This window comes from Mustelus asterias, chromosome 7 (genome assembly GCF_964213995.1).
Source record: "Mustelus asterias chromosome 7, sMusAst1.hap1.1, whole genome shotgun sequence".
NCBI classification, from domain to species: Eukaryota; Metazoa; Chordata; class Chondrichthyes; order Carcharhiniformes; family Triakidae; genus Mustelus; species Mustelus asterias.
The window spans coordinates 3,200,748-3,222,081 of NC_135807.1; the positions used below are offsets into that span (position 1 = coordinate 3,200,748).

Here is a 21,334-nt window from a genome sequence, read left to right on the forward strand (position 1 = left end):
TAAGAGTCTAATGTTGACCATGAAACCAATGTCGATTGTTGTAAACATCCATCTGGTTCACTAATGTCCTTTAGGGAAGGAAATCTGCCGTCCTTACCTGGTCTGGCCTACATGTGACTCCAGAGCCACAGCAATGTGGTTGGCTCTTAACTGCCCTCTGAAATGCCCGAGCGAGACACTCAGTTCAAGGGCAACAAATGTTGACCTTGCCAGTGACTCCCACATCCCATTGAGAGAATAAAAAAAGCTGCACATTTCCTCTAAATAAATTGTGAAACATGTATTAAATGTTTAACTTGAATAAGTTACAGTAAGAAGTTTCACAACATCAGGTTAAAGTCCAACAGGTTTATTTGGTATTATGAGCTTTCGGAGCACTGCTCCTTCATCAGGAGAGTGGAGGATTGGGTTCACAAACAGAGCATATATAGACAGAGATTCAATTGCAAGATAATGGTTGGAATGCCAGGTAATCAAGTCTTTATAGATACAGACAATGCGAGTGGAGAAAGGTTTAATCACAAGTTACAGAGGTGAATTGTCTCAAGCCAGGACAGTTAGTAGGATGCTTACCTGGGGTAAGTGTTCTCCAAGGCAGCCTTCAAGACACACAACAATGCAGAATCGCTGAGCAGAAACTGATAGCCAAGTTCCGCATGCATGAGGATGGCCTCAACTGGGATCTTGGGTTCATGTCACACTACGTGTAACCCCCACCATACTGCCTGGGTTTGCAAAATCATACTAACTGTCCTGGCTCATAAGATTCTAGAGTTAACATAAGGCCCAGAGTTAACAGTTCAGGTCAGTGGCCTTTTGTCAGACTGGTTAATTCTGTTAATTTTTGCTCCATAGATGCTGCCTGATCTGCTGAGTACTTCGGCATTTTCTGAGAGATCTGAACACATGGATGAGAGTTCTAAATTTGATTTATGAATAAATGCTTCTTATTCCCTTCAGCCTGCAGGTGTAATCCTGAATTCACAGACGGATGTGACGGAACAACAGGTTTGTGTCGCTGCAAACCTCAGTTCAGCGGTGAACACTGCAATAGATGTTCCCATGGATACTACAACTTCCCTCAGTGTCTTTGTATGTATTACAGCTTTATCCATCTGTCTTTAAGAATTCAACTTGTTCATAGACATGGCTAAATGCTCTTTTGCTCAGTCCCCAGCAAGCTGCAACATGAGCAATCTAATATTTTGTGATTCCAGTTGGAGAATTTGACATCTGTAATCCAGAGATGATGATCTGATCTCTGATTTAAGTATGTTGTGCCCACTTACATTTTGGAAGCTGAAATTCACACTGGCCATGATCCTCATAGTAATGTGACGACCTCAGTAAAAGATCTCCTGGGAAGTAATGATCATAACATGGTAGAATTTAATATTCAGTTTGATAGAGTGAGAAACCTGGGTCGGAAACAACTGTGTTAAACTTAAATAAAGGGAATTATAAGAAAATGAGGATAGAGTTAGCTAAAGAGGGCTGGGTGAATAGCTTAGCAGGAAAGACAGTAAGTAAGCAGTGACAGACATTTAAGGAGATCATTCATGATGCTCAGCAAAAATATATCCCAGTAAAGAGGGAAGATTCTAAGAGAGGGATAAACCAACCATGGCTAACCAAGGAAGTTAAGGAGAGTATTAAGTTGAAAGAAAATTCAAATAAGGAGACAAAAGTCAGTGATAGCCCTGAAGAACAAAGAAAAGTACAGCACAGGAACAGGCCCTTCGGCCCTCCAAGCCTGTGCTGTACATGATGCTCTAACTAAACTAAAAGAAACCTTCTGCCCTTACTCGGGTTGTATCCCTCTATTCCCTCCCTATTCATGTATTCATCCAGATGCCTCTTAAATGTTGTTAATGTGCCTGCTTCCGCCACCTCCTCTGGCAGCGCGTTCCAGGCACCCACCACTCTCTGCGTGAAAAACTTCCCCCACACACTTCCCTTAAACTTTCCCTCTCTCACCTTGAACCTGTGCCCCCTTGTAATTATCACTTCCACCCTTGGAAAAAGCCTCTGACTATCCACCCAGTCTATGCCTCTTATAATTTTGTAGACCTCTATTAGGTTTCCCCTCAGCCTCCATCTTTCCAGTGAAAACAATCTTAGTTTATTCAACCTCTCCTCGTAGCCAACACCCTTGAGACCAGGCAACATCCTGGTGAACCTTCTTTGCACTCTCTCCAAAGCTTCCATGTCCTTCTGCTAGTGTGGTGACCAGAACTGCACGCAATACTCCAAATGCAGCCTAACCAAGGTTTTAAATAGCTGCAACATGATTTCCCAACTCTTGTACTCAGTGCCCTGGCTGATGAAGGCAAGCATGCCATACGCTTTTTTAATCACCTGAGCCACCTCTGTTGCCACTTTAGGGAACTGTGGACCTGCACGCACTAATCCCTCTGTATGTTAATGTTCCTAAGAGTTCTGCCATTTACAGTATAATTCACACCAAATTTGATCCTCCAAAATGCATCAGCACTCATTTGTCCAGATTAAACTCCATCTGTCATTTCTGTGCCCAAGTCTCCAATCTATCTCCAATCATAACTCTATCTCCTTTAGGCTTGCATTGGAAAAAGAGTGGATCAGGCAAGCTAGGAAAGTGTTTATATGGAGTATGGGGAAATATGAAGACATTAGACAGCAAATTAGAGGAGTAAATTGGAAGGAGGTATTCTCGGGGAAATGTACTGAAGAGAGGTGGCAGTTTTTCAAGGAATGTCTGTCTAGAGTTCTACAGGACAACGTTCCGAGCAGACAGGGAGGTGTTGGTCGGTTAAAGGAACCGTGGTGCACGAAAGCTGTGCGGGACCTAGTCGACAAGAAAAGGAAAGCATACAAAAGGCTCAAAGAGCTTGGCGAAGATAGGGATTTAGAAGAGTATACGGCTTGTGGGAAGGGAGTAAAGAAGGAAATTAGGAGAGCCAGAAGGGGTCACGAGAAGGCCCTGGCAGGTAGGATTAAGGAGAACCCTAAGGCGTTCTATAAATATGTGAAGAGTAAAAGGATGAGACGTGACGGAATAGGGCCTATAAAAGGTGAAGGCGGGAAAGTCTGTACGGAACCAGTAGAAATGGCAGAGGTGCTCAATGAGTATTTTGCCTCGGTTTTCACAGAGGAGAAGGAACTGGGTGGATGTACTGCGGGCGTGCGGTGGACTGAAAGGATTGAGTATGTGGACTTTAACAAAGAGGTTGTGCTGGAATCTTTGAATGGCATCAAGATAGACAAGTCGCCGGGTCCGGATGGGATGTACCCCAGGTTACTGTGGGAGGCGAGGGAAGAGATTGCAGAGCCTCTGGCGATGATCTTTGCGTCGTCGATGGAGACGGGAGAGGTGCCAGAGGATTGGAGGATTGCGGATGTGGTTCCTATTTTCAAGAAGGGGAATAGGGATAGCCCAGGTAATTACCGACCAGTGAGTCTAACCTCAGTGGTTGGTAAACTGATGGAGAGATCCTGAGGGACAGGATATATGAGCATTTAGAGAGGTTTAGTATGCTCAAGAATACTCAGCATGGCTTTGTCAAGGGCAGATCGTGCCTTACGAGCCTGGTGGAGTTCTTCGAAAATGTGGCTAAACACATTGACGAAGGGAAGGCAGTAGATGTGGTTTATATGGATTTTAGCAAGGCGTTCGATAAGGTCCCCCATGCAAGGCTTCTAGAAAAAGTGAGAGGGCATGGGATCCAAGGGGCTGCTGCCCGGTGGATCCAGAACTGGCTTGCCCAAAGGAGGCAGAGAGTGGGTATAGATGGGTCTTTTTCTAAATGGAGGTCGGTCACCAGTGGTGTGCCCCAGGGATCTGTTCTGGGACCCTTACTGTTTGTCATTTTCATAAATGACCTGGATGAGGAAGCGGAGGGATGGGTTGGTAAGTTTGCCGATGACACGAAGGTTGGTGGGATTGTGGATAGTCTGGAGGGATGTCAGAAGTTACAGAGGGACATAGATAGGATGCAAGACTGGGCGGACAAGTGGCAGATGGACATCAACCCAGATAAATGCATCGTGGTCCATTTTGGTAGGTCAAATGGGATGAAGGAGTACAATATAAAGGGAAAGACTCTTAGTACTGTAGAGGATCAGAAGGACCTTGGGGTCCGGGTCCATAGGACTCTAAAATCGGCCCCGCAGGTGGAGGAGGTGGTTAAGAAGGCGTATGGTGTGCTGGCCTTTATCAATCGAGGGATTGAGTTTAGGAGTCCGGGGATAATGATGCAGCTATATAAGACCCTCGTCAGACCCCACTTGGAGTACTGTGCTCAGTTCTGGTTGCCTCACTATAGGAAGGATGTGGAAAAGATTGAAAGGGTGCAGAGGAGATTTACAAGGATGTTGCCTGGATTGAGTGACATGCCTTATGAGGATAGGCTGAGGGAGCTCGGTCTTTTCTCCTTGGAGAGACGAAGGATGAGAGGAGACCTAATAGAGGTGTATAAGATGTTGAGAGGTATAGATCAGGTGGACTCTCAGAGGCTTTTTCCCAGGGTGGAAATGTCTGCTACGAGAGGACACAGGTTTAGGGTGCTGGGGGGTAGGTACAGGGGAGATGTTAGGGGTGGGTTTTTCACACAGAGGGTGGTGGGCAAGTGGAATCGACTGCCGTCAGTGGTGGTGGAGGCGAACTCAATAGGGTCTTTTAAGAGACTCCTGGATGAGTACATGGAGCTTAATAGGATGGAGGGTTATAGGTAGGTCTAGAAGGTAGGGATGTGTTCGGCACAACTTGTGGGCCGAAGGGCCTGTTTGCGCTGTAGTTTTTCTGTGTTTCTATCTCTATCCTGTTGTATCCTCTGACAATCTCCACACTATTAGCAACTCCACCAATCTTCATGTCATCTGCAAACTTACTAATCAGACCCCCCATATTTTCCTCCAGATCATTTATATTTACTACAAACAACAGAGGTCCCAGCACTGATCCCTGCGGAACACCACTAGCTACAGATCTCCATTCTGAAAAATACCCTTCCACCGCTACTCTCTGTCTTCTATAACCGAGCCGGTTCTGTATCCATCCAGCCAGCCCACCCCAAATCCCATGTGATTTTAGTTTTTGTATCAGTCTGCCATGTGGGACCTTGTCAAACACCTTATTAAAGTCCATATAAACTACATGGTGGATTTGCGGATAGCGATGAGGACCATCAGAGGATACAGCAGGATATAGATCAGTTGGAGACAGACTTGGGCGGAGAGGTGGCAGATGGAGTGTAATCCGGACTAATGTGAGGTAATGCATTTTGCAAGGTCTAATACAGATCGGAAATATACAGTAAATAGCAGAACTCTTAAGAGTATTGATAGGCAGAGGGATCTGGCTGTACAGGTACACAGGTCACTGAAAGTGGCAATGCAGGTGGAGAAGGTAGTAAAGAAGGCATACGGCATGCTTGCCTTCATCGGCCGAGGTATTGAGTTTAAAAATTGGCAAGTCATATTGCAGCTTTATAGAACCTTAGTTAGGCCGCACTTGGAATATAATGTTCAATTCTGGTCGCCACACTATCAGAAGGATGTGGAGGCTTTGGAGAGGGTACAGAAAAGATTTACCAGGATGTTACCTGGTATGGAGGGCATTAGCTATGAGGAGAGGTTGGAGAAACTTGATTTGTTCTCGCTGGAGCGATGGAGGTTGAGGAGCGACCTGATAGAAGACAAGATTATGAGGGACATGGACAGAGTGGATAGTCAGAAGCTTTTTCCCAGGGTGGAAAAATCAATTACTAGGGGGCACAGGTTTAAGGTGCGAGGGGCAAGGTTTAAAGGAGATGTACGAGGCAGATTTTTTACACAGTGTGTAGTGGGTGCCTGGAACTCGTTGCCAGGGGAGGTAGTGGAAGCGGATATGGTAGTGACTTTTAAGGGGCGTCTTGACAAATACATGAATAGGATGGGAATAGAGGGATACGGTCCCCGGAAGGGCAGGAGATTTTAGTTCAGTCGGGCAGCATGATCAGTGCAGGCTTGGAGGGCTGAAGGGCCTGTTCCTGTGCTGTACTTTTCTTTGTTCTTTGTTCTACATCCACAGCCCTTCCCTCATCAATTTTCTTTGTCACCTCTTCAAAAAACTCAATCAAGTTGGTGAGACATGACCTTCCCCGTACAAAACCATTCTGCCTGTCACTAACTAGTCCATTTTCTTCCAAATGTGCATATATCCTGTCCCTCAGTATCTTCTCCAAAAGCTTACCCACCACAGATGTCAGGCTTACCAGCCTATAATTTTGTGGATTACCCTGCTTCCTTCCTTAAACAAGGGAACAACATTGGCTATTATCCAGTCCTCTGTGACCTGTGGTCAAAGAGGATGTGAAGATATCTGTTAAGGCTCCAGCTATTTCTTCCCTTGCCTCCCGCAGTAACCTGGGATAGATCCCATCCAGCCCAGGGACTTTTGTTTTATTCATTTGTGGGACATTGGAGTCGCTGGCTGGGCCAGCATTTATTGCCCATCCCTAGTTGCCTGACGGCAGTTAAGAGTCAACCACATTGCTGTGGCTCTGGAGTCACATGTAGGCCAGACCGGGTAAGGACAGCAGATTTCCTTCTCTAAAGGGCATTAGTGAACCAGATGGGTTTATCCAACAATCGACAATGGTTTCATAGTCATCAGTAGATTCTTAATTCCAGATTTCTTTACTGAATTCAAATTCTACCACCTGCTATGGCAGGATTTGAACTCGGGTCCCCAGAATATTAGCTGAGTTTCTGGATTAATACCACTTGGCCATCGCCTCCCCTCTTGTCTACCTTAATGTAATTTAGGGTACTCAACACTTCCCCTTCGATATATTGACATTCCCTTGAGTATTCACACCCCTGTCCCTGGCCTCAACATCCATCATGTCCTTCTCCTTGGTGAATACTGATACAAAGTACTCAATAAGGATTTCACCCACTTTCTGTGGGTCCACGCATAACTTCCCTCCATTCTCCTTTAGTGCGCCTATTCTTTCTCTTGCTACCCTCTTGCTCCTAATACATGTATGAAAAGCCTTGGGATTCTTCTGGACCCTGTTTGCTAAAGACATTTCATGGCCCCCTTTAGCCCTCCTAATTCCATGTTTAAGTTCCTTCTTACTTTCACTATACTCCTCAAGGGCTTCATCAGTTTTGAGATGCCTAGATCTATTGTATGCTTCCTTTTGACTAAGCTTACAATTTCCCTTGTCATCCATGGTTCCCAAATCCTGCCATTTCTATCCTTAATTTTCCTTCATCCTTCAAAGGAAAACTAAAAAGATAATAAAAAGAGAGAAAATAAACTATGAGAGCAAACTCACGAGGAATATAAAAACTGACAAGAGGAGCTTCTTTAAATATATGGAAATTAAGAAAGAGGTTGAAGTGAACAAAGGCCCCTTAGAAAATGGATCTGGGGAGATAGTTACGGGGCACAATGAAATGGCAGATTATACAGATATAAACAGATAACTACACCACATGGAATGCAGTGGTTCAAAATTTAACTTACCACCACCTCCTATAGGACAATTAGAGATAAATGCTAGTCTAGCCAGCAATGCCCACATCTGTTAACGAATATAAAAAAACTGGTCTCCTGTGGTGTACGATTCAGACAGCCTTTTGGAAGAGATGGAACTGTAGTCTGGCATGCAGAGACTTTGGGGTCCAGGTGCATAGATCAATAAGTCATGAAAAAGCACTTAGAGGAAGAGAATAAAACATTTTTTTAATAGTTTTCTCCATCTTTAAGTTACAAAGCCAATGTTCAGAGTGGATCAGGCAAACCCAGATCCATTCCTTGCTTGCTCCAAAACACCAAATTCAAAATCCAATTGAATCTAATTTATGGTTCCCACAAGAGAGACAAGATCCAAGCTGACAAGATAAGGCATTGGATCCCATCTTGGGCTTGATCTTAGCCAGGAGGTCGAGAAGCAGAATATAATACAAGTTTTTAAAATATCTTTATCCAATTCAATCAAATCAAGTCCAATTCAGAGTCTCAACAAGTGAGACATTCCCAATCCAAGCTGGCAAGACAGGGCTCTCACCTCCTGTCTTGGGCTTGATCTACATGATCCAAGCTGAATGGAGATGGCATTGCACCTTCTCCAAGACTTGATCTCATTTGCATCTGAGCCAAAAGGCCGAGATGCCACTTTTAAAGATTGCTTCAAATGAAACTAAAATGTAACCTAATGACTTCAACCAAGTACAGCATGTCGATACTACACTTGATCTTAGCCAAAAGGCCGAGAATACAAGTGGGTAGAAGTCAAGTTTCACCAATACAAAGCCCTGGTAAGATCATCCCTCCAGTACTCAACCAGTTCTGGACACCACACCTTAAGGATATAATACCATGGCACCTTTCAGAACTGTATTCTAGTACATGACCTGGATGAGGAAGCGGAGGGATGGGTTGGTAAGTTTGCCGACGACACGAAGGTTGGTGGGGTTGTGGATAGTCTGGAGGGATGTCAGAAGTTACAGAGGGACATAGATAGGATGCAAGACTGGGCGGACAAGTGGCAGATGGACTTCAACCCAGATAAATGCGTCGTGGTCCATTTTGGTAGGTCAAATGGGATGAAGGAGTACAATATAAAGGGAAAGACTCTTAGTACTGTAGAGGATCAGAAGGACCTTGGGGTCCGGGTCCATAGGACTCTAAAATCGGCCCCGCAGGTGGAGGAGGTGGTTAAGAAGGCGTATGGTGTGCTGGCCTTTATCAATCGAGGGATTGAGTTTAGGAGTCCGGGGACAGTGATGCAGCTATATAAGACCCTTGTCAGACCCCACTTGGAGTACTGTGCTCAGTTCTGGTTGCCTCACTATAGGAAGGATGTGGAAAAGATTGAAAGGGTGCAGAGGAGATTTACAAGGATGTTGCCTAGATTGAGTGGCATGCCTTATGAGGATAGGCTGAGGGAGCTCGGTCTTTTCTCCTTGGAGAGACGAAGGATGAGAGGAGACCTAATAGAGGTGTATAAGATGTTGAGAGGCATTGATCGGATGGACTCTCAGAGGCTTTTTCCCAGGGTGGAAATGTCTGCTACGAGAGGACACAGGTTTAGGGTGCTGGGGGGTAGGTACAGGGGAGATGTTAGGGGTAAGTTTTTCACACAGAGGGTGGTGGGCGAGTGGAATCGGCTGCCGTCAGTGGTGGTGGAGGCGAACTCAATAGGGTCTTTTAAGAGACTCCTGGATGAGTACATGGAGCTTAATAGGATGGTGGGTTATAGGTAGGTCTAGAAGGTAGGGATGTGTTCGTCGCAACATGTGGGCCGAAGGGCCTGTTTGTGCTGTAGTTTTTCTATGTTTCTACATATTGACACGTGCAGAGAGAGGGGGAAATAAGTGATCAAACTTGAAAAGAAGAATGAATTCCTTCCTTGGAATAAAAACTCTTAACACTTATAAAAGAGAGAATTAATTTCATATCGTGTTGAAATGGTGGTTTTAACTGTGAGCATGTTTTCTTCTAGTTGTTCCTGTTTACTCGACCCCTCATCCGGTAACAGTAAACCCATCGGCTGGAGATTTCCAAAGTAAGCATTTAGAATTTACATTGGGCATGATGCCCCCAAGGGCTACTGAGGATTTGGTTGATATTGTGTCAAGGCTGGCTCTTTAATCTAGAGGCTGCCAGAGAGCATCTTTACTATGATTGTGCAATGGTGCAGCTGAGAGTGACATCACAATATGACTCGATAATTAAAGAACTAAATGATAAAATATATATTTCATCAATTTCTGCCAACTCCTTTCAAATATAAATTACATTCTAACAAAGATATGGTGGGCTGAAGTTTTGCTTCTGGGGTGGGAAGCAGGAACCAGGATTGTAAATTTATTCTTTCATGGGATGTTGGCATCTCTGGCAAGGCCAGCATTTGTTGTTCAGCCCTAATTGCCCTTGAACTGAATGGCTCACTTTACCATTTCGATGGGCAGTTAAAAGTCAACCACATTGCTGTGTACTCATGACCCCAGAGCATTAGCCTGACTTCTGGGTTACTATTCCCGTAACATTACCAGTATGCCCCCATCTCCCTATTTTAAATTTCAGCTCCCAAATATGCCTCTGGGGGGAAAGGTCACTCATTGGAAGCGTTACTGTGGTGTTCCCTTAGTTGGCATGGAGGCAGGTTCCTTGTCCGATTATGAGTGGTAGATGGGCTCTTGAAGCTGGAGGATAAATCAGAAGCCTTCCAGCTTCAGAGCCACATCCAGCTGAAGTAAAAGGTAAGTAATTGAGAAGGCACTTCAACATCGAGGTTGCTCTTTCAGCAACTTATTGTTAACACTTTAATTTTTAAAAAGGCAGCCAGGCCACCATTGTGGCAGCGGTTGTTGGTGAGGGGTGAGGGGGGTAATGGTGGAGAGAAGGAACGGGAAAGAGTCTTGCTGCAGGATAATGTTTGACTGTAGCTCAACCCAGGTAGGCAGGAAAGCCTGCAGAGCAACCTGGAATGCTGGCACACCAGCCTGCTCCTCGGTAGGTGCTTGTTAGGTTTTGAAATGTAGGTGTCTAATTGACACCTCAGGTTTTCTGTAATCATGTGACCATGCCAGGAGTCTCCCTCTCTGGAGGCAGACATCTTCAGATTAGTTCACCAAATCTTCTCATAGAAACACACACTAATAAGACCGCTATCCTTATACTTGCAACACTGCCTGGCTCCTGACAGTTAATCTGCCCCAATCAGCCTTCTTCATCCCTGGTTGACAATGCTGTTAATGAGCTTAATTGCCTGTCTACCTTTTGGGGGCGGAGACCTTCCTGAGCCTGAACCTGCACCAGACAAAAAGATTAGGAAACCAATATATGGCCGGCCTTGTAATTTTTCGGTCACATCCACCGCTGTCCCTGACATTTGGGGGCTGGAAGTTCATCCCTATGGACCTGATTATATCAACGGGTCATTCTTTACTGTGCCAAATTATCCCCAGTAACAGTTAATGTGAATGTTCAAGATGCTGAAGATTACTTTGAAATCGAGAGATCCAAAATGAAATGTTATTTATGAATAAAATGATGACAGCTCTTAATTGAAGGAAAATAATTAACACCTAGTGCTGCAAAAAACACCTCTAATATTCTGCTGTTAAGAAAGAATTCTTATCAAGGAAACAAAGTTATGATTTTTTGTGTGCCAGATTTCTTCAAATAACAATCTGAAAGCATCCGGATGGAAACAATTCTGTAATTTAGTAGGTGAAAAAAGTATTTTGCAACAAATTCTGCTCGTGAAATTTTAACCAACATTGAACATTTTAAAAAAAAATTATTTCATACGATGTGGATGTCACTGGCATAGAATCATAGAATCCCTCCAGTGTAGAATGAGGCCATTCAGCCTATCGTGTCTGCACCGACCACAATCCCACTCAGGCCCTATCTCCATAACCCCATGCATTTATCCTAGCTAGTCCCCCTGATACTAAGGGACAATTTTGCACGGCCAATCCACCTAACCCGCACATCTTTGGACTGTGGGAGGAAACCGGAGCACCCGGAGGAAACCCACGCAGACACGGGGAGAACATGCAAACTTCACACAGACAGTGACCCAAGGCTGGGAATTGAACCCAGGTCCTTGGCAGCAGTGCTCACCAATGTGCCACCGCACTGCCCAAAGGTCAGCATTTGTTGCTGATTATGAGGGGTATGAATAGGGTAGATAGGAAGCAGCTGTTCCCCTTAGCTGAACCATAGAAATGATACAGCACAGAAAGGGCCATTTGGTCCATCTTGTCCGTGCTAACTCAAAGATACCCAGGTGTCCTTTCTAATCCCATCTTCCTGCACACGGCCGACAGCCCTGCAGTTTACAGCACTTAAGGTCCAGATCCGGGTACTTGAAGGATCAATAACAAGAGGGAATAATTTTAATGTGAGGGGCAGGAGGTTTAGAGGGGATTTGAGGAAAACATTTTTCACCCAGAGGGTGGTGGGAGTCTGGAATGCACTGCCTGGGAGGGTAGTAGAGGCAGGAAATCTCACAACCTTTAAAACGTACATGGATGAGCACTTGCCATAACATTCAAGGCCATGGGCCAAGTGTTGGAAAGTGGGAGGAGTGTAGATTTAGTGTAGGTTTGTTGGTGCAGACTTGATGGACAGAAGGGCCTCTTCTATACTGTATGACTCTATGACTCTAATTGCCTTGAACTGAGTGGTCTGCTAGGCTATTTCAGAGGGCAGTTCAGATCACATTGCTGTGGATCCAGCTCTGACCAGGTAAAGATGGTGAATTTCCTTCCCTCAAGGACATGAGTGAACCAGGTGGAATTTTACAACAATCAGTGATAATTTCATGGTCACCATTACTGTGACTAACTTTCAGTTCCAGATTTTTTATTAATTGAATTTAAATTCTACCAGTTGCCATGGTGGGATTTGAACCCATGCCCCTAGAGCATTAGTCTATTGACAGTATCACTATGCCACCATCTCCCCAAACTCATGAGTTATGTAAAATGATTTATAGTAACACCATACCATGAGGTTAGAATTTCACCCCTCTACTGTAGCTAGTTTGTAGCTCTGCTGTATTGTGAACATGTCAGCTTACCCACATCTGAGACAGGAAATGGGTTCCCAGTGGGGAAATGATCACTATACTGCACTCATGTGGCAAAGCTAACAATGACATTGCTGAAGGTCAAGAGCGTGTCACCTGCTCAACAACTAAGCTGCAGGGAAACAAAAGGGGTAAAAACAAAGAGAACATTTCGAGGATAGCCAAAACTAAAAATGTTTTTCTTTAGATAACTGATGGAGATTAGGAGCTTATTGTGTGTGAAAACCCAACCATGAAACCATTTGTTATCAAACTAGCATAACTGAACTTGAAAGTCCAAAACCTGCAGTGATCAACAGCATCAACAAAACATTGTGGCACAATGCTGTTAAAGACTATAAGGCAGAATGAATGGTGTAAACAGCATTGGAGTGAAAAATGTCAATGTACTCTAAAAGGCAGGTTTGCTTTAGAATTGAAGTATTGATTTTTCAGTCACTTGTTTTTGCTCTATACAGATTGTAAATGCAATGTGCAGGGCACAGTAACAAACACCTGTTACTTGGATCCTTACACTCTGCGTTGTGATTGCAAACCAAACTATGCAGGTCCTTACTGTACTCACTGTGCCACAGGATACTTTGGAAATTATTGTCAACGTAAGTATCTACAGAACCAAAATTTAAGTTGCAAAGTAGTTATGTCAGCTGTTTAGATAGCTTTTAGCAGATCAAGAGAAACTATTTCCTCTCGGGAGAGAGTCCAGAACAAGGGGATATATCCTTAAAATTCAAGCTGGGCTATTCAGGAGTGATGGCAGGAAACATTCCATTACTTAAATAGTGGAAAAGTGGAAGTCTCTCCCGTACAAAGTGGTTGTAGCTGGGGATCAATTAACAATGCTAAAACTGTGATTAGTAGATTTTAATTATGTAAAAGTATTTAGGGTTATAGACCCAAATAGAGTTCAGATAAAGATAGCCAAGATCAAAGTGAATGGTGGAACAGATTCGATGGGTTGAATGGCCTCCTCCTGTTTCTATTTCAGATGATCACAGTCCAATCTTTCTCCAATGGGTCAGAGAATTCAACGTTGAAGTTTTTGATATATTTTTATTAATTTCATGTTGAGCCTCCTGGCATGTCAAATTTTATTAAGCTAAGCAATACGAAACACTGAATTCATTGGCACCGTGTTCCAATCGTGTGTTGATTTATTTGGGAGTTGTAAATAGAGGCATTGATACAAGGGTGGGAGGTCCTCATCTATTTGTACAAATCATAGTGGCATAGTGCGTGCAAGTCTGGGTTCCCATTATAGAAGAAACATTAAAATCATAACAAATATTCAGCACAGATTTACCAAGATGTTGTATATGTTATATAGTGGGTGGCACGGTGGCACAGCGCCAGGGACTCGGGTTTGATTCCGGCCTTGGGTCACTGTCTGTGTGGAGTTTGCACGTTCTCCCCGTGTCTGTGTGGGTTTCCTCCGGGTGCTCCGGTTTCCTCTCACAGTCTGAAAGACGCGCTGGTTAGGTGCATTGGCCATGGTAAATTCCCCCTCAGTGTACCCGAACAGGCGCCGGAGTGTGGCGACTAAGGGATTTTCACAATAACTTCATTGCAGTGTTAATGTAAGCCTACATGTGACACTAATAAATAAACTTTAAACTTTAGATGTTACTGAGAATGAAATGCTGTAGTTCTGAGGAAAGGCTTGAGATTTTGCAACAATTTTCTTGATGCAAAGATTGAAATTTTTAGGCTAGTTTTTTAAAAAATGATTACAGGTTTTAATGGGGTAAAATGGGAAAGACTATTGGCTGTAACTGAGGCATCAGTTAATTGTTGGTGTGGGTTCATTGATTTACCAAAAATTGAAGACAATGATTGGAAATCCAAAATCAAAATAGAAAATGCTGGGAACACTCAAAATCAGGCAGCATCCACGAAATGAACTGACAAATTGCCGTTCTACTGAAGGATTTTGTTTGAAATGTCAGTACAGTGCTGATGATATTCTTCGAAATGTAAAATGTTTAAATCAGCCCTTCTGACTGTCCATGATTTGAGGTTAATTATTACTGATGTAATAAAGGAACTGGATACATTTCATACAATGATACAGTACAGCAGGGGTGGATTTGGTTTATCATACCCAAACCACTTTGGTGAAAGAGCTATCCAGTTAATCCCACTCCCTGTGTGCTTTTTCCATGCTGTTGCATTTTTCCTTTTCAGGTATGTATCCAATTTCCTTTGAAACTTAGTATTAAATCTGCCCTTTCAGCCAGTGCATTCCAGCACAACTCACCACGTAGAAAAATCTTCTAATTTCCTCTCTGGATTATTTGCCAATTACTTTAAATCTGTGTCTGGTTACGGATGCTCTTGCCAGTGGAAACACCTTCCCCTTATTCACTCTTATTGAAGCCTTCATTATTTTGAACACATGTAGTAAATCTCAGTTGTACAGATAATTAATTGAAATAACGGCTCGAATTTTCCAACCCCTCCCCTGCAGTGAGTTTTCCCACCGAGCATGTGACGATTCATTGTCAGTCGGCAGAATCCATAGAATCCTACAGTGCAGAAGGAGGCCATTCGGCCCATCGAGTCTGCACCAACCACAATCCTACCCCAGGCCCTATTCCCGTAAAACCACATATTTATCCTACTAATTCCTCTGACACTAAGGGTCAATTTAGCATGGCCAGTCCACCTAACCCGTACATCTTTGGACTGTGGGAGGAAACCGGAGCACCCGGAGGAAACCCACGCAGACACGAGAAGAACGTGCAGACTCCACACAGACAGTGACCCAAGGCCGGAATTGAACCCGGGCCCCTGGCGCTGTGAGGCAGCAGTGCTACCACTGTGCCACCATGCCACCCATATGGTAGCACAGTGGTTAGCACTGCTGCTTCACAGCGCCAGGGACCTGGGTTCAATTGCGGCCTCGGGTCACTGTCTGTGTGGAGTTTGCATGTTCTCCCCGTGTCTGTGTGGGTTTCCTCCGGGTACTCTAGTTTCCTCCCACATTCTGAAAGACGTGCTGGTTAGGTGCATTGACCTGAACAGGTGCTGGACCGTGGTGAATAGGGGAATTTCACACTGACTTCATTGCAGTGTTAATGTAAGCCTACTTGTGACCAATAAATAGTAAATAATAAATAAAATAAAATATTCAGGATCTTTAGGTCCCGCCAAAGTCTATGGGTATTTGCATGGCGCATCTACTCCACTGCCGGGCAACCTGTCATGGGTGGTCAACTTCAATGGGACCAGAAGGTCCCACTGGCGAGAAGGGCTGGAAAATCCCCTCCAATAGCTTTAGGCAGCTTCTGCATAGTTGTGTAATGGATTACAATTGCAGCATCAACAACCAAATCATTAGCATCGTCCTTTTCTATAACACTGACTGCAAATGTCTGGTCAGCCCTGCAATTTTCTGCCCTTGAAACATGTCTCCAATTCTCTTTTGAAAGTTATTATTGAATCTGTTTCCACCACCCTTTCAGGCAGCACATTCTAGACCATAAAAATTCACTGTGTAAAGAAAAATTATGGTTCTTTTGCCAATTATTTTAAATTTGTGTCTTCTGGTTACCAGATTCTTGCCAGTGGATATCATTTCTCCTTATTTGCCCACATCAAAGCCTTTCATAATTTTGAACATAGATGAGGAGAAGCGTTTGCATTATGTTTATACTGTTCTAAGGGGGCGGCACGGTAGCACAGTGGTTAGCACTGCTGCTTCACAGCTCCAGGGTCCCGGGTTCAATTCCCGGCTCGGGTCACTGTCTGTGTGGAGTTTGCACATTCTCCTCGTGTCTGCGTGGGTTTCCTCCGGGTGCTCCGGTTTCCTCCCACAGTCCAAAGATGTGCGGGTTAGGTTGATTGGCCAGGTTAAAAATTGCCCCTTAGAGTCCTGAGATGTGTAGGTTAGAGGGATTAGCGGGTAAATATGTGGGGATGGGGCCTGGGTGGGATTGTGGTCGGTGCAGACTCGATGGGCCGAGTGGCCTCCTTCTGCACTGTAGGGTTTCTATAAGACATCAGATTTTATCACACCCATTACATTTTTAGATGCACTGAAGGCCTAAGATCTTTCATATGTGTAATGCTCAGTGTCTCCTGGTAATGCCAGGTGTGGCTAGGCTGCATGAAAATTGTGTGTGAAATTGTGTTGAAAATATTGAAATTAGAGGACTTCATATGGTAAAGAAAAGAGAATATCTTGCATTTATATAGAAGTGGTCCACAACTTCCCAAAGTCCCAAAGCATTTTTTGAATTGTCGTCATTGTTGTGATGTAGAAAACTTGGCAGTCCACACAGCAAGCTTCCAAAAACAGCAATAATCTTTTTTAGTGATATTGATTGAAATATAGATATTGTCACAGAATACTGGGGATTAATTGAATAGGTATTTTGCATCAGTCTTCACTATAGAGGATACCAGTAACCTCCCAGAAGCAGCTATAAACCAGGAATTGGAAGGGAGGGAGGAACTCAGGAAAAGTACAGTTACCAAAGAATTGGTACTGATGGAATTGTTGGAGCTGTGGGCTCACAAGAGCCCGGGTCCTGATGGATTTCATCCTGGGATCTTAAAAGAAGTGTCTCAAAGAACAAAGAACAAAGAACAGTACAGCACAGGAAACAGGCCCTTCGGCCCTCCAAGCCTGTGCCGCTCCTTGGTCCAACTAGACCAATCGTTTGTATCCCTCCATTCCCAGGCTGCTCATGTGACTATCCAGGTAAGTCTTAAACGATGTCAGCGTGCCTGCCTCCACCACCCTACTTGGCAGCGCATTCCAGGCCCCCACCACCCTCTGTGTAAAAAACATCCCTCTGATGTCTGAGTTATACTTCGCCCCTCTCAGCTTGAGCCCGTGACCCCTCGTGATCGTCACCTCCGACCTGGGAAAAAGCTTCCCACTGTTCACCCTATCTATACCCTTCATAATCTTGTATACCTCTATTAGATCTCCCCTCATTCTCCGTCTTTCCAAGGAGAACAACCCCAGTCTACCCAATCTCTCCTCATAGCTAAGACCCTCCATACCAGGCAACATCCTGGTAAACCTTCTCTGCACTCTCTCCAATGCCTCCACGTCCTTCTGGTAGTGCGGCGACCAGAACTGGACGCAGTACTCCAAATGTGGCCTAACCAGCGTTCTATACAGCTGCATCATCAGACTCCAGCTTTTATACTCTATACCCCGTCCTATAAAGGCAAGCATACCATATGCCTTCTTCACCACCTTCTCCACCTGTGTTGCCACCTTCAAGGATTTGTGGACTTGCACACCTAGGTCCCTCTGTGTTTCTATACTCCTGATGACTCTGCCATTTATTGTATAACTCCTCCCTACATTATTTCTTCCAAAATGCATCACTTCGCATTTATCCGGATTAAATTCCATCTGCCACCTTTCCGCCCAATTTTCCGGCCTATCTATATCCTGCTGTATTGCCCGACAATGCTCTTCGCTATCCGCAATTCCAGCCATCTTCGTGTCATCCGCAAACTTGCTGATTACACCAGTTACACCTTCTTCCAAATCATTTATATATATCACAAATAGCAGAGGTCCCAGTACAGAGCCCTGCGGAACACCACTGGTCACAGACCTCCAGCCGGAAAAAGACCCTTCGACCACTACCCTCTGTCTCCTATGGCCAAGCCAGTTCTCCACCCATCGAGCCACTTCTCCTTGTATCCCATGAGCCTTAACCTTCTTAACCAACCTGCCATGTGGGACTTTGTCAAATGCCTTACTGAAATCCATATAGACGACATCCACGGCCCTTCCTTCATCAACCGTTTTTGTCACTTCCTCAAAAAACTCCACCAAATTTGTAAGGCACGACCTCCCTCTTACAAAACCATGCTGTCTGTCACTAATGAGATTGTTCCGTTCTAAATGCACATACATCCTGTCTCTAAGAATCCTCTCCAACAACTTCCCTACCACGAACGTCAAGCTCACCGGCCTATAATTTCCTGGGTTATCCCTGCTACCCTTCTTAAACAACGGGACCACATTCGCTATCCTCCAATCCTCAGGGACCTCACCCGTGTCCAAAGAAGCGACAAAGATTTCCGTCAGAGGCCCAGCAATTTCACCTCTCGTCTCCCTGAGCAGTCGAGGATAGATGCCATCAGGCCCTGGGGCTTTGTCAGTTTTAATGTTCCCTAAAAAACCTAACACTTCCTCTCTCGTGAGATAATTGATGCATTGTCTTTAATTTCCCAAAGTTCACTCGATTCAGGGAAGGTTCCATTAGGTTGGAAAATAGCAAATATAACTCCTTTATTCCAAAAGGGAGAGAGCCAGAAAGTGGGAAACTGCAGGCCAGTTAGTTTAACATCTGTTGTAGGGAAAATGTTAGAAGCTATTTCTCTCAGTAAGTCATGAGTCTTTGGAACTCTATTACTGAAAAGGCAGTGGAAGCAGAGTCTGGATATTTTTAAGGCGGAGGTGGATAGAATCTTAGAAGGCAAAGGGGTGATAGGTTATCAAGAGTAAGCGGGTTGCAGGTTTGAGGTTACTATCGGACCAGTAATAATCTTATTAAATGGCAGGAAAGGCTCGAGGAGCTGAATGGCCTACTCCAGCTCCTTGTTCTTATATTCGTATGTATGTTCAGGCTTAGGAGGGGTTGGTTGCACTCTTTACCAGTTGCTGGTTTTTAAATTGCCAGTCCTAACACTGTCACACACAATGATCTATCAAGCATGCCAGAAAAATATTCAAATGAGTTGATCTTTGTTAATGGGTGACGTTCATGTGCCTGAATGGCATTGCTTGTGAAGTACAGGGACCTTACTGCCAGCTCCACAATGACCACGTAAGTTTCTGCCCTCCACCTACACTGCCTCCTGAAGCATTGTTTGACAATTTATTGGGTAAGAAAGAAATTCGGAAGTATGTATCAATGTTGTAGTTTCTTGCAGTTATGCCAGAAGGGGCAAAGTTATCATTTGCTTCTGTTCAGTATCTTAACACAATCCAGGCAGAATTGGCTGAACCAGTGCAGATGCTTGGGGGAATTCTCAATGTAAACGAGTTATACCCAAAACCACTTAATTCAAGTGTTTCCTGCCATTTTCCCTGATCAGGGCCGGAATTCTCCATTTGCGCACACCCCGTACCGCTGCCAATGAGAGCAGAGAATTTGGCACTCAGCCAAATCTCTGTTCACAGCGACAGGTCCAGAGAATCCCAGCTGTGAGGCAAAGGTCAGGAAATTCTGGCCCAGGTCCCAGCCACAGAATTGGCCCCACCCCTGATCAAAATTGCAAAATTCAGTCAATTGCACTGATTGGGGAAAGCTCTTCAAATTGAGTTGATTTGCTAGGTGCATAGGTGCTAATCAGAATATTGTATAATATATTTTTTTGATCAAATAATTAATTTATTAAGAAGCTGATTAATCTACCAAAGAAAGTAGCAAATAGCCCAGTATAATTATTTCAAGTCCTGGCATTGTGGTTAGCATTGTTGCCTCACCACGCCAGGGACCCGGGTTCGATTCCAGCCTCAGGTGACCGTCTGTGTGGAGTTTGCATGTTCTCCTTGTGTCTGCATGGGTTTCCTCCGGGTGCTCCGGTTCCTCCCACAGTCCAAAGAAGTGTGGGTTAGGTGGATTGGCCATGCTAAATTGTCCCTTAGTGTCAGGGAGATCAGCAGGGTAAATACTTTGGGTTACGGGCCTGAGATTGTTCTCGATGCAAGCCTGATAGACTGAATAGCCTCTTTCTGCACTGTAGGGATTCTATGATGATCTATGATTTTCAGTGATTCAGTTTATTTGAATGTGCAGGTCTGGAGACTATGATTAATAGTGCATATTTTTGGTGAGAAGTCCATTTCCAGCTGTATTAATTTTAGTGGAAGCTTGAACTGTATATCACCAGCACAATTCTGTACCCAAAGCAGAAATTCTACTCCATATTGTCTAAGTCTGTCTACTGCCCTTGTACCCAATGTAGTATTATGACAGATAACGATGTAACAGATCTCTGTGCTTACTGTGCCATACCTTCAGTGATTTAGAGTGCAGCACTTTAATATTATACAATATTTGTTTAGAATGCCAATGTTACAATGCTGGCGTGACACCTCAAGTATGTGACCCAAACACCGGGCAATGTTTATGTCGAAGTGGATTTCAAGGTTACTTTTGCGAGAGGTGCTCAGTAGGATATTTTCGGTTTCCCTTCTGCGAGCGTAAGTAACATTCACACCGATTGCTAAGAGAACATCATTTAGTTACAGCTACAACAACATTCCACCCATCTCATTTCACCCTTCACCTACACACTCTTGTCAGATTAGATTTAATTTTAATATTCCTGAAGATTTAAACTGAGAGAGACATGTCAAAACTAATAAAGAACAGACCATAAGTGGCAATCAGCATTGTGATTAATATACACTTCTCAGTGTGAATGATATAATCATTGAGCCATAGCATGATAACAACACAGTAAGTAGACACCTATCTTTTGAGTGAGAAATTAAACCAAGGCCCTGTCAGCCTTCTCCATTGGAAGTAAGGGACCCCATGGCACTATTTTGAAGAAGAGCCGGGGAACTTTCCTTGGAATCTGGACCAATATTTATCCCTTAATCAGACATGGGTGGGATTGGGGAGAACATAAGAATCACTGTTGGGTGCATCAGTCAGGATTGACTGGATGGCCTTTGTCTTTGTGGTTTCAACCCAGCTGCAGATGTATTCCTCGTTAAAATAAATACAAGTTGGCACATTCCACCAGCACTAGAAAAGAAAGCATTG

General features: G+C 44.2%; 1 protein-coding gene and 1 non-coding gene across 2 annotated transcripts in view; one reads left to right on the forward strand and one right to left on the reverse strand.

Annotated features, from left to right (window-relative positions):
* lama3 (laminin, alpha 3) overlaps positions 1-21,334 on the forward strand; it is a 458,111-nt gene that overhangs the window by 164,410 nt on the left and 272,367 nt on the right. The window contains exons 10-13 of the mRNA XM_078215598.1: positions 961-1,092; positions 9,477-9,539; positions 13,037-13,177; positions 20,626-20,763. Of these exons, the coding sequence (XP_078071724.1) occupies positions 961-1,092; positions 9,477-9,539; positions 13,037-13,177; positions 20,626-20,763 (474 nt within the window). The remainder of the gene's footprint in view (positions 1-960; positions 1,093-9,476; positions 9,540-13,036; positions 13,178-20,625; positions 20,764-21,334) is intronic.
* On the reverse strand, positions 8,063-8,252 carry LOC144496251 (U2 spliceosomal RNA). Its single transcript, XR_013498410.1, has one exon. It is a non-coding gene; the product is annotated as a U2 spliceosomal RNA (small nuclear RNA).